This window comes from Athene noctua, chromosome 1 (genome assembly GCF_965140245.1).
Source record: "Athene noctua chromosome 1, bAthNoc1.hap1.1, whole genome shotgun sequence".
Classification (NCBI taxonomy): domain Eukaryota; kingdom Metazoa; phylum Chordata; class Aves; order Strigiformes; family Strigidae; genus Athene; species Athene noctua.
Window position 1 is genome coordinate 88,820,673 of NC_134037.1, and position 14,654 is coordinate 88,835,326.

Here is a 14,654-nt window from a genome sequence, read left to right on the forward strand (position 1 = left end):
TGATTTGATTGCAGTATGCGTATTTGCTTTTACTCTACTTTTTTAAAAAGGGGGGGGGGGGCTGGGTAGTGAAAATGAGAAGAGGTATGAGCCTGAAAAACAGAAATTAATTTGGGTTGTAGAATGTGTGTGAGGAGATTGTTATGAAGCACAGAGGACTGTAGGAGCAAATTAGTGTGCACATTTAGGAAGCAAGTCTTGTGAAAGACTGTTAAGTGGGGCAAGGAAGCAGAGTTGAGGTGGAAAGAAAGTTCTCTAAGAGTAACTGAGTAAACATATTTGTGTTCTCACTAGAGAATGTGCATGTGTTTGTTTTGTTTATTAAGGTGAAATGAGCAGGCACAAATCAGAGGTGATCACACAGGATAAGGACAAAAAGGGGACAGCTGTCCGCCATCCTCCATTCCTAACAGATGAGATCAAATAGAATCCTTTAAAAATCATAGATTGGGAAACGGGAGGATAACATCCCTGCACAGCAGTGGTGAAGTTATGTGGGAGGGACTGGTGTGGGGTTGTTTTTCCTTTCTCTTTCTTTCCCCTAACCCCTCCCCAGACCCTCTGAAGATGAGCTGCCTTCAGGTGGAAAGGAATGAGGAGGTAATACATCCAAAGGAACATCCCAACAGCAGAAAATAATTGTTGCCTTTGTAGAAGTGATACTAGATTTCTTTAAATGTTGCTTTGATCTCTTTCTTCTGGCCCATGCATATATTTGAATTAGGCATTGTTTTTAAAGAATTTATCTTCAGTTTGTAGTAAGTCTGTAATGCTCTGATCTAACTTTGAAAATTATCGTATTAACATTTAAACATTTTCTTCCTTAACAGTGGAAAACTGGCAAGATAAACTATGCCCTTATATAGGAGTGTGATAGATCCTTTACTTCTAGGTTTTGAAAGTGTTGACATAGACTTTCGTGGGATTTTAGAGAGCATGGGAGAAGAATATAAAACCAGCAACTGTAGTTTAACTGTATTTAGTAGCACATATATTTACAACATAAATATTTATACTTAGCAAAATCTTGTTCCAAATATAATTGAATCTTGAAAGCACTGCATATTTCAAAGTTAATGACTATATAGAGAATTCAGATCCACCTTTTTATATAAAAACATTTACCATATGTAGTCTTAAAATATCTGTAAATTAAAATATGTTGCATTTAAATGACCTCTAGAGGGCACCAAAAGATTTAATTGCAAACCCTGGGCTATGGATTCTTCAAGCTACAGATCATGTTGTCTGTATAATCTAACAGGTGTGTGGAGAAATGCGCTATCAGTTGAATCAAACCAAAATGAAGAAGGATGAGGCAGAAAAGGAGCTCAGAGAGTACAGAACAAAAACTATAAGGGAGCTTGAAATTAAGGACCAGGTAAGAGATAATACTGCTCTAACTTTGCAGTTATTAGAAGCCTAAGTAGGGTTATTTCGGAAGCTGGAATGATTCGTTTTTCTAATAGTGGTCATTTATTACTGTTAAATGGTTTCTAAATTAATGGCAACAAGCCAGCTATTACTGTTAAATAAATACCTCTTAGTTATCTTATTCTTGTTTTCAGCCCTAGTATGTTCAGTTTTACATAATAGTCATCCCATGCTTTCATATGGTATTACTCTATCATATGTATTCTTACAACGTACTTAAATTGTATGTACTGTATACATATGTTTATACACTTTTTCTCACAAATAAATCCACACATGATTATGTATACATGCAGCCTGACAAAACAATAAAGACTCTGAGTATAACCTAGTGATACCAAAAATAAAAATCATTTCTCTTCCAGTTTGTTTAAAGATTCCAGTTTACTGAATGCTGAGATTCATAGAAAAGTTTAAAAAAAACAAAACCAAAACAAAACAACCAAAAAATAACCTTCTAGAGAAAATAACTATATAAAAATTCCACTAGGCATTAACTGTTGATTATCTAAAATTGTGTTTTATAATAATACAAAAAACAGTATATGCCTTACAGGTAGTCTGTGAGAAAACATTCCATGCAGTAAGAAAGATTATTAGAGTAACCTGCGACATACTTGGCAAACAGCTTGAACAGGTGTAATCTGCATCTTTTGAAGTGCCCTTTTTGTTGAGGTTCTATCCGTTTTTCTCTGGGTTATTCCTTCATAAGTTGCTTTTTGCACATGAGAGTGGATGTCTTCTGAATACACAGATGTATAAGATGCACATGAGGATAATTTTTTTAAATGCATTTTCTTATTAGAGCAGCCAGTCCAACAGGTTTTAAATAATTATTTTCCTTGTAAATAAGTGAACAAATCAGTCCCTGTGTAAGAATATATGCAGGGAAAAATGAAGTATTTCTAAAATTATATTTTTATTTACCAGTTCCCAAAAATCTTCATGTAGAGCAGTAAGTTTATTAATAAAGTACGAGTTTAGGCTGGAAGCAATATTAATTCCAATTATAATCAAAAGATATGTAAAATCCAAAAGAGAAGCTTATTAGATAAAATAACTCTTCAATATGTATGGAAAATCATACAGTGCAGAAAAAAAAAAAAGGGCCTTAAAGCATTTCATTTTCAGGGTTGGCTTTGTTGTGTTTTTTTTTTTTTTTTTGTCACTCCTGCATCCTTTAGGCCTAAGGACACTTTGAAAAACAAAAAACAGGCTTGTCGTCTGTGTCTTGACAGATATCACAGATAAGAGAGTTGGCATAATCTTGGCATACAAATAAAACAGGATGTGTTTAATAAGATATTTGAAGAAGTATCTTAGATTTTAAATCCTATTCTTCAACTTGCTTCAGGATTGCCTTTTGAACAAATTGTAAATTTTAACAAAATATTTTAACCTCATGTATCGACATACTGGTATTTTATTCAGTGTGGGAATGAATACACTGAAATGTGATGATTTATAATGTGATATAATTAAAGTGAAGTGGTGGGAGGCGGAGTTCCTATCAGCAAAGATTATTAGAGTAATTCAGTAATTATATAAAGTAATTATATTGTTCAAATATGATTATTGGTTCCTCAAAAAAATGAAAATAAAGTATTTTGAAATTCTCAGGCTCAGTATCTAGCAGATGTTTTATAGCTGTGGTTCTCGTAATCAAAAAAGTTCTGTAAAGGTCCTAATATTTTTTAACATGTTAAAAGGCAACCAAAAAGAGTGTATACACATTTGGGATTTTGTTTTGTTGTTTTAGTTTGGGTTTTTTTAAATCAAATTTTAACAAATATTAATAAGTCATTGCAAATTATTTAATTAAAATTAAATGAAAACAGCGCAATCGTATCTAGCTTTGTATTTAAAGAAAAACCTAAACTGTTTCATCCTATATGGTACTGAATAGCAAACAGTAATTGTTCTTTGGTCTCTCAGCCATGACCTGACCTTCTGGCTAAGAGACAGTTGATACTTTCCTTGGCCACCATCTGTTCATAATAAATACATATTTATTCTTTAAAAATAGACAATAATGTATTAGTGTTTTCATGCGATTCAATATCAAGTAGTGCATTTTTCTGTTTTAAAAGCAAAGAATCATGTTTCAGGTTGTCTTTTGATATAGTGAAAGTGGGTTTACTGTTTTTTGGGGTATGATTGCATTTTTAATTGTGCTGTAGATAAATTTTAGTCTTGAAGACATATTTTAGTTTATATGTAGTGACTTTCAAAAAGGGATTAAAGTTATTCAGGTGTGTCAGAAGAGGCAGGAATCCCCACATTTAGGATCAGAAATCCCCAATTTAGGATCATCAGATACATATATATATAGGTAAATTTTTATCATACACTGATATTTAGAAAGTTCTTCAAAACTGAATTTGTATCATTTAGAAAAATTAAAGGGAGTATGTATCTTTGGTCTTATTCTCTTTTATTCAAACATCTCTTTTCCTATCTTTATTACTCAGTTAGGACAATAACAAATATTGACACCTTGGTGTGACTGCCTGTTATTAATATTTGACATGAATATTTCTTAAAATAAAAATGAAGAAGCAACGGGCAACATTACTATTTAAATTGAATAAGAGTTTTGCAATATTATCCATCATGATCCTGATTAACATTAGGATTATGGAGGGAGAGGGGGAAAGACACACACCACACAGTTTCTCTATACAAAAACTGCATCTGTTCATCTGGCCCAGTACGTTGTAAAGTAGCATAACCTACTGCCCTCTCTTTTTCTCTCTCAGCCCTCCCATTGTGGATGTAGCTGTGCTGAAATAACAGTGCCTTACTTAATACTTTTCCTTCACAAGCTTTATAAGTTATACAAGTATAATGCTTTCATGGCAGTAAACTGTGTCCACACTAGGGGTTGTACTAGCACAGCTATATTGGAGAAAAGTCACGCCCTAACCTAAATAGCTGTTATCAGAACAAAAATTGTGTGGCATATTTGACACAGCAGGACTTCACTTTTATAATACTTTTTCTGTGATTTTGGAAGCACTGCATGGCATAATTTGTGCAATTCTAATAGAAATCATACGTCTGACACACTATGAAATCGTTTCCTCAGATCAGCATCACTTGCTCTTTTCTGCTGTACATTATAAAAATAAAAATAAAGTACACTGTTAATCATTTTCTTTCTGTTTCTCTGTAAATAATTTTTATTTGGTTTATAAAAATCTTGCAAGCTTCAGCATACAGAAGTGAAAACAGTTTTGTGTAGTATTGGTTTGTGCAGTCCCAACCAATTTGGGCATCATCCTTATTAGGTAGCTCTTACCAGTAGCATTGCACCACTGGGAATTATCTCCTTGTAATAAAGTGATAGGCTGGCATGTTAAATCCAACTTCAGAAACTAACTGAAGTTTTAAAATTTTATTTTACCATGTTTTGAGGAATCAGATAAATACATTGTGTAGAAATAAATCCAATCCGATAATCTTAACCTGTAAATAGCTATTCTTTTAATACTGTCTTTGAAATTGGGCAAACACAGTTTGAAGTGAGGGATTACAGAATTCTGTCGCCTACCTTGTAGGTGACAGAATAAAAAGCTCCAGAAATATTATACCAAAAGCCATTAGATTTTCAAGGATTGCCTGTATGGAAGTTCATGAACTCAAATAAAAAGTAGTTGGGAGAGTCACTGGTATGCACATCCTATACAAATGGAAAGAGCTACACATCAGAGTAGTTTTGGGTAGTATGACAGAACCTAAATGATGTCTCTGTACACTATAGACTGACAATTTTGCAGACAAATAAAAATCTGGCAAAATTGCAGTCCAAAAGCATTTTGCCAAAAGGTATTTTGGGAATGTTTATCTCATTTGTCATAAATCTGTGATTTATAGTAACCTAATTTAGACATCATAAGCAGAGAGATTACTGACTCTGTCTTCATCAGAAATAATGCAGGCCAAGAGTTTGGGTATATATCCTGGAAATGCTGCAGTGTCCCATGCAAGACCAATAAAACCCTCTGAAGACAGTGCTTCACTGAAATGTCTTTTTATGAATAAGTATCAGGCTTCCATAAATCAGGCTGTAAAATACGGGATTTTTCACAAGCTGGGACATTCAGGATATCACCAGATGTTTTGAAACTTGCAAGTTTTAATAGTGCTAGTGAAGATGGGTTAGGATTATGTGTTATGGTGTGTTCTTGTAACAGTCCTATACTTAAGTTTTTGTGACCTCGTTAGTTAAAAAGATGCTCTGGAAGTTCTGTTTTGAAAAGAGATTCTGATAAATCAGTAAACATGCTTGGATACTGTTTGGCAGGGAGGAAAAACGTAGCAGGCAGCTTGAAACTCTTAGCATGAAATTTTCTTACCTGATCTGACCTTGAGTATAAAGGCCTTAAAAGTAGCAAAACCAAATTGCTTTTGGACAGCATTAAGAAAATGTGATCACTTTTGCTGTAACTGAACTCTTTTTAATCTATCATTTCAGTTTGGGGTATTCAATGCACTGATTTGAAAATGTGTAAATAAGCAGGGAGTAAAATGATAGTACTTTATGCCTTGCTTTGATATGAGTTCTCTGACCTATTCAGGAGGAACATCATTCTTTTTAATAATTGAACTTACAAGCTCATCTCAAGATTTTTGAGGAAAAATATTGATCTATGACCCTGCTATACATAACAAAATAAATGTTTAATTACAATTATGATATGGCTGCTGCTGCTCTGCTCTGGCATTGCTTTCCTCTGCCAACCATCCATTCCTCAAAGATCAGTAGTATGAGCAGCCTTCATTTTTCCTTATGCTTCTGTAAGAAAAGTCCCTGGGACTGTGATCGCCAGGAGTAGAATTTTCTGTAATGACTGATCTTCATTTTTTGTACTGTTCTGCTTCCCCTAAGCAGCTTGCCTGCTATGAGGAATGACCCAGTTGGTAATCAGGATTTTATTGTTCATAGGGGTAGTTGGCCAATGTTCTGTCATCCAGTGTGATGTCACCTCATTAGTATATGAAAAGAGAAAATCATTTATGTTCATTAAACATTATTCAAAGTAGCAAAAGAATTTTGTAGCTCTTGGTATAGTGCATATATGCATTATATTTAAAGAAATGCTTGTTTTCTGTTGTTTTTTCTTCTTAGACTAGAAAAATGGTTGCTTTATCAATAGTCATTGTGCCAACAATCAGAAGAAAAAGAGTGTAAATGCCCCTGACTATCACTTGTCAGTTGTTACTGTATAGGTTTTATTTCCAGCTATTCCTTAATGCTGTCCAGGAAAAAAGAGACAATCCCACATCAGTAGTCTCAAATATGTGTTTGAAAGGATAAAAGAAGTTTTGTTCTCTCCTGTTTCTCAATAATGAAGTAGGAGTAATCTTCCTTTTTTTTTTTTTTTTTTTTTCTTTGCATCCTTCTTTTTCTGAAACTCCTTTATCAGCAAGGAAACCATCTATTTTGTACCACCGCATTTCCCCTTGTCCCCGTTTCCCCCTCACCCAGTGCAATCCATTAAAAAAAAAAAAAAAAGTGTCCACTGTGAAACAAAATCACTTTCTTATCTCTGCTGGTGGCTGCTGAGCTAATCTCTAGTACAGCAGTGTTGTCTGTTAAAATGTGACTATAGTAATCTCTGTGGGTTTGGAAGTTTTGTTCCTTAAATAGTATTGCAGTTCAAATATTTTCACAAATTGAAAGCAAATATTTTCAGAGAAATAATGAGGTAAAATCCTTGTATAACGTGTTTCTGGCATTCACTCTTCTGTGTTTCCCAGGGTATTTATCCACAGTATCCAGGGGCCATGTTGCTCTTTGAGAGTTTGCACAAGGGCAGACACCTAAGATTATTGCTTAATTAAAAAATTGTGTGCGCGTGTATTCATAAATATACACTTAGCAACATGAATCTTTTCTTGCCCCCACTAGCAATTCCAGGTAGAAAGTTTCCTTCAGTGGGATTTAAAGATGTATTTAAGAACATCCCCCCTCCATGCTATTCTTAGGAAGTTCTTCCAGCACCCCTGCTCTTCCTAACAAACTGCGTCTATTAATTCTCAATCTTTTTGGACCTTTGCTTAGGTAATGGCTCTCATCTTGAGGCTTCACTAAAAGTGGAGCACATGAGGTGCCAGAGTACTGCCAGGTGCCATTAGAACTTTGCAGTACAAGTGACAAAGTGGTCACAAAGTTAGCGCTCTCTGAGGAATTCAAGAGTCCTACCAGATCTGGCTAAAATAGTAGCCTTACAACAAATTACAGCCTGCACTGCTTACCTAGGTTATGTCTTTGCTTGTCCCTCTGTTCTTTAGAGGTCAACTGATTAGTGAGCCAACCGTAAGGGAAAACCTTTCAAAGGAACTGTGTGTGTTTATTGGGATTACTTCTTGTGTTTCTGCTCTTGTTAGTTGCCTTCCATGTCATGAAAAGTTTCCAGAATTCTGTCTTGGGCTAAGCAGTTTATAGAATTTGCGGTTGTCTTGTTTTTTGTGAATTGACCTGCTGGAAAGAGGTGGTCTTTGTGGACTCTTTAAGTTTTGTGTACATTGTATTTCTTACTATTTATTTGTGTATTCTCACAGCTTTATAAGAAATCTTCCAGAAAGGAGGTTTCCCCTTTAAAACCCAATTTCATTTTCAGAACTGCTTTGTATCCTCATTCAGATTTGAATGGGAAGCAGCAGTAATTCATATAGAGTGCACAAGGGAGAAAAACATTGTTGGGACATGGCGGGGGTTACCCTTGTGATGGCCCTAACTCTCTTTACAAAGTTGGATAGTTCTTCAGGTGCAATATGCTATGTCAGATGGCCATGCCTGGGAGGTCTGAGATTTAGAGACTGCTCAGAGCCTAGAGTTGCTTGACTGATATCAGGATTGGGATAGAAATGACTGCAAGTGACCCCTGCTGCATATGGACTGATAGCCATCTTTCCTCCAAGTAAAATACCTCAATCTTGCTTCAGAAACAGTCATGTTTTGTTGGGGTTTTTTATAATAAAAGATAATTCTTTTTTAAAAATAGTGTTATAGTAGGATATGATTATCCTACTACTTAAATAGTGTTATAGTAGGATATGTCGCTGATTAATTAGTATATTAACAAGTAAAGAAGGCAATATGGATTGAGATCAGTGTTAAACAGTGCAAAAATTTCCTCTCACTGCTATATAAAATATTTAAGTCTATGTAAATGGCCATATTGGTGGTACCTCTTAGACCTTAATTAGTACACAGCACTGAGGCTGTATCATTGATCTCATTTGAAGGGCTACTTTAGTAAATGAAGATCAGGGCCTGGAGAATTTTACTGTGTATTAATTAATTTGAAGTGTATGTGTGTTTATAGATGTTGATTGCCTTTTGGGGATTTACCTGCAAATACCAACCACCATAGTAATTATATTTCACTTTTAATAACTTTATATTTGCTCTTCTGTTTTTGGTTCTATTTTATGTCCCACTTAATCTTTTAATAATGGTGGAGAATGAAGTATGAAACAAAAAGAAAGTACTGTAAATTCACAAAAATACTTTCCACTGCAGAATTATTTTACTGCAGAATTTGTGCAGTGGTATAGTCAGTGCAGAATTTATTTTTCAGATTATATTGTGTATTTGCTTACCTGAAGTGTGAGCATACTGGGACAATATTGAATGCCATAAATCACTTATGGATTAATCTGGTTTTATTATATTTTTTATTTTGTTAAAAATCTTCTAAAGTTGTTTTTGCATTTCCTTCAGAGTATGAGTTCTTTTATCACTGCTTAATCATTCTCATTTGTTTTAAAAAAAACATTTGTCTTTTCTGTCAGTTTACTGCTATTTAAAATTCTATACAAAATATCTGCTAGTTTGGAGTTTAAAGTTGCATTTTTCTGCATACAATAGAATGAGCATCGGTGTGAAAAGAATTAAACAATTTTTTTAATCTTTAATTTGGATTGTTTTGCATGAAATTGTTATTTCATTTTATCTGATTTTGTAGAGATAAAGAGATGTCTAGTTAATTAAACAGCACATTTTTACAACATACATAAGTATTGTTAGGTGAAGATTAATTATGAAGAGGGTGTTTGAAGATCTGATGCAGTGTTTGAGAAATCATCTCTAATGTTTTCCAGTAAGTTACATTTATGTCACTGAATGAGCATCTCCAGTGTGTTCACTAAAAATGCATTGTGAAAATCAGAAGATAGTTTGTAAACTCATCATAAACTAATGAATGAGAAGTGAAACACTTATTTTAAATGTTTCAATAAAAAATAAAGAAGGCTCCTATATGCTTTGAAGTGAACAACTTATAAAAGGTGATTGGTGGTAATACTGAAAAAAGAATAATTGATACAGAATAACATTTTACCGCAGTGATATTTCACCAGTGGTTTAATTTTTATTTATCAATCTTTCTTCTAACTGAATTGAGTATGCGTGCTGAATAGTGTTAATGTGTTTCAACTTATTAATAATGATGTTTCTCTTACTGAGGTTTAGCCTGCCATCTTTCAATGGCAAAGTGCCTGTTGATATTCCTGGGAGTTTAGGCAACTGCAGTGCAAAGCAGATTAAATAGTACTTTTAAAATTATGTGCAGAAGTAATAAGAATATTAAAGTTGTGGAGTTAAGCACCAGAAGTTGCCTGTTCCAACCTTAATGTAGTCTTGTTGTACATATACATTATGATAATTCTGTTCCTTGTTATACTGAAAATCTGTTTCAGATTTTCTTAAACGCAAGATTGTCATCTGTCTTTTTGCAGTTCTGTGCTCCATCTCTTGTCTCTCACATACATTGAAAAGTTAAGTACCTTGAAGAAATACTCTCTGATCATGTTGTAAAAAGCTGTATCACAAGTGATAGGCACTGAGGGATCAAATTAACGCTGCATGAGAAGCAGAGTTGTCAGCAAAATACTTTAGTTGGTGGTTTGTTTCTGTTTCTCTCCCTACAATTACACTGGGGCCCAGATAGCAGCTGCAGAACTGCTTGCAGCTTCCCAATACAAAAAATGGAAAAAGTAACAGGAAAACTAGTTTGAATCTGAGTAGTTTTGGAAACATGCTGCCTGATAAGGTTCTCTACAGGATCATTGAAGAAACTTCTGTAATTTCTCTGTATTTTAAATTCTTGTTATATTGTGATGACCTAGTGATGGGCTGGACTTGACATATTTCAGGATAGAGTACATATGTGAGACTGTTATTGTTTGCAAGAGAGAGAAGAGGTTGTTTTGTATTGTATGAACAAGTCTCAAGTTCTGAGGCTTCGTATGTTTCAAAGTACGATCTGAGTTTTTAAACTGAAGTAACACTTGGCATTCAGAGTATGGGCTACCTGTTTTCAGCATGGTGATGCATGGCTCCTACCAACTTATTTTCAATTAACGTTTTCTGGTGTTTCAAAAAGAATAATTTAGTTGATATCCCTAAATATACATGGATTAAATGCTTCTGGTTTCTGAGTTGCTGTTGACATATTCTCTTGGGTGGCATTTTTCTGCCATCCTTATCTCACGAGGTTGTCTGCTGTTTCTGCCATGGTCATTGCCAGAGTTCTTGTGTAGAATTCCTACTCTTCATATAACTCACGCTGCGAGTACCTCTAACTATTGGTATTTTAACATATATTTTTATATATATATATATATATATATATGTATGTATACCTACACACATGCACAAACACCTGTGTGTGTGTGTCAAAGGAGCTGATTCTGAATTTTGGAATTACTGATGAAAGTAGCAGAAGTGAAATTGTTATTCAAAACCTATGTTTGCTTTCTTGACACTTTTTATAGAAATTCTAAGACTCCTGTGAATCTTTAAAGATCCTGTCATAGAGTCATTACCTGAGAATTTCCCTTTGCACTTTCATGACAACTGAAACCTATGGATGTATTCTTGGGTTCAACCCTGCAGGTTCAACATCTGGCTGATGGAAGCAGAACATTTTTACCAGAGGTTCTTGCACTTGGAATTTTCTTCCTTCTGTGGGTCTGTGTCAAAACCTGACTGAGCCTGTTTAACTTGAGGCAATGGTGTAAGGCCCATCTGTTCCTTGAAACTTTTCCCTGAAGGAGTGATCTAGAGAGCATGTTCTCAGCTGTGGTTGTGCTTTTTCAAATACTTAGTTGATGCTTTTTGATTAACTTGTGGTTTGGGGTTTTTTTTAAGATATGCTGAATGGATGTATTCTTAAAGCAAATTTTAAGAATCTTGAGAACTTCCTTATTTTTAATTTTTAAAGACAGTGAAGAACTCACGTCTGTTTATTATGAATGGAGAAATAATTTTAATCAACTGCTGCTGCTAGGAAGAATATAGTGTAGGGAACCCACTGAGACTTCTGTTGTACTATTTAAAATATACAAAAGTCTATGGAAATAAGTGAAAATGCAAAGCATATGTAACTGAATGCCTTTGCGCACCTGGTTTTAAAATATTCTGGCAGTGTAATGGGTTGTTACATTCTTTAGAAGGGACGACTACTACTGATTTTGCAGATAGTTTCACTACCTTTGTATTTGAACTTGGAATTACCGATTCAAGTAATGGTCTATGTGTTAAAGCAAGGTGACGTTCAAATATAATCAAAATTTCCTTCATAAACCTTTGTAGGGTGCTTTTGGGAGTAAAAAGTGTACAGTTAAGTAATTAGCAAAATTAAAAATTAAAAAAAAATAATTATGAAACCTTTTTCTGGATTAAGATTATTGTATTTGCTGCAACATCATGACTTACTCTAAGTGGTTTAGGTTAACGTTTTCATGGGAGGAAAAGAGACAACAGAATTATGAAGGTGCTTCAAGTGCAAATATTGGGACTCAATTACATTCATTTGTTCTTGTAGGATATTTGAATGAATAATTTCATTAACTAAAGAAGATGAGGAGGCTTGCCTACATGAGGGAGCTATCACAAAATAAGTTATGGTATGACTTTGAAGTATAATAGCTATTCAGCACTAACTCCTTATATAAACAATTTTATTCTGTACTACAAATAACCTTTCACAGTTTAGTTGACTGAAAAACATGCGAGTTCCCTCCAGCCCCAACGACGAATAAATATTTATGTAGGGAGTTAGTGTGAAATAGTTACTACATGATCAAGTTACATTGTTAGCTTATTCTGTACTCCACTGGCCTCCTTAAAAACATCCTTGGGACAAAGTACAGTATTACATTACAGATGTATTCCTACAGGTACTTGTGTGCTGTAAAGGGCCTTAGAGCAAAATGTATTCCTTCTGAGAATATTTTTGAAAAATGTTTAAATAGTTGACAGCATGATTCAATTAGAGATCCTAAGTCCAGTATGCTTAGCTGGAATCAAAGATGCTGGTCATGCAAATTTGCCTATCATTATTTGTAAAATAAATTAATAGTCTCAGTGACTAAGTTAGATTTACCGTGTTTACAGTGTTTAGTTGACGTACAAGGACTAATGATATTAAGAAAATGGCAGGATTAACACCAACTGGTATGTTTAGGATTCAGTTATGTCATAAATAACATTTTCAGTGATGGTAAAATCATAAATTACCTTTATTCTCTTGCATAATATTATGTGAATATGATAAAGCTAAATTCCCGCGTGTCATTGTTTATGTAATAGATAAGCAAAATAAATGACCACAAGAGCTATTCTATGTCCAGCAGCTTCTGAAGGTTACTGCTGTTCTGCTGTCTTCTAGCTTTCTAACACAGTGAATTCGGGATGCAAATATGGAAGCCTTTATGTGAGAAAATCAGAATATGATTGAATGCATGTATCTCTTAAGCAGTGAGAAGACAATAGCATTGCGTATAAATGTCTTTAAATATGATATGCATTTTGGCTTTTCACAAGAATGCAATTTCAAATACTTTAATTTGCTTGTTTTGCGGTTTTTATCAACAAACTACTTTTGTCTAAAACCAAAGTGTGCATTATTTTTCAGGAGCTTTGATCACATTAAGATTTATTGTTTAAAATGTATCTCCATGCGTTTCTTAAATATACTTTCTTTGGTTCTACAATTTTCTAAGAAAATAGAAAAACTGGGATTAGAGCTGAATGGAAACAAACAGCGTTTGGAACAAGCCCAGCAGGATGTGACAGGAGCCAGAGAGGAGTGCCTAAAACTGACAGAACTGCTGAGTAAATCTGAGCACCAACTGCACCTCACCAGGTACCCCTTATCCTATTACATGCTGTAGTACCAATTTCATTCTGCTAATTTTTTGCCACAGGCTTCCCTGCAGTTGTTATAGATACTTGCAGTCATTGACTGCATGGGCAGTCCTCAGTCATGTTAGAAGTGGAGATTTAAATAAGTGAGTTATGAACCACAAAGTGAGTTATGAACTGTAATTTATGAAGGTGAATTACTAGTGTGAAGAAAAGGCAATGTTCATCTCCGGTGATGAGGTTGTATGCTTTTGGGCAGGAAGAAGAGCAGGGGAGATTGCAGCTACATTCTTTTTGTTGTTGGTGTGTTAGGTAGGACAAAGATATTTTAATTGTCGTTTGAGAATGTAGTGTACAGCAGCACCTTTAAGGATAGGAGTTCTCAGATTAATAACCTTGAAGTTTCTGCATCAGAATGACCAGGAATGTATAAATGAACATAACTGTGTTAAGTTTTGTTGAAGATTAAAGAACCAAAAGGTAATACTGCTGTCTGTGAATAGAAGGTAAGCTCAAGTATGTGAGGAGGGTGTTTAAGTCACTTGCTCAGTGGAGATACGGTACAAGGCAAACACTGTGTGATAGAAACTTTGCCTGAACTTATTCTAAACTTCGATATAGCTCCCAATGCCGTTTTTTGTACAATTCATTACACCTCTCTAGAAGACACCAGAAGGTTAACATGCCAATTACTCATTGCAGCTTGAGTTTTGGTAACTGCAGGATTTTTTCCTTTGGCCACGGAAAATGCTATTGTCTGACTGTTTGCAGGGTTTTGGTTGTGTGTGTGCTTTTTGGTTTGTTTTGTTGCACCACTCCATCCAAGAGTGAACATCCAGAAAAAATCCAGTGGTTTTTACTCAGTCCTTAAGGAAAAAAGTAAAGTGAGTTTAAATTTTACATGGGGGGAAAAAAAACCCTCAGATTTTTATCACTTAACAGAAATCTGCATGTTTGTCTAAGTCTTGTACTCTTTGAGCTTTGTGAGAATTCTGCCATTGAGTAAATGGAAATAAAATAGACCCTCATCTAAACTATTAAATTCAATGAATCATTTTTT

The 14,654-nt window shown here is 34.5% G+C and overlaps 1 protein-coding gene across 3 annotated transcripts in view; it reads left to right on the plus strand.

The window, feature by feature from the left end:
• Positions 1–14,654, plus strand: part of SDCCAG8 (SHH signaling and ciliogenesis regulator SDCCAG8) — a 123,300-nt gene that overhangs the window by 36,632 nt on the left and 72,014 nt on the right. For all 3 annotated transcript variants that reach the window (XM_074896852.1, XM_074896853.1, XM_074896854.1), the window contains 2 exons: positions 1,265–1,381; positions 13,453–13,595. In XM_074896852.1, the coding sequence (XP_074752953.1) occupies positions 1,265–1,381; positions 13,453–13,595 (260 nt within the window). The remainder of the gene's footprint in view (positions 1–1,264; positions 1,382–13,452; positions 13,596–14,654) is intronic.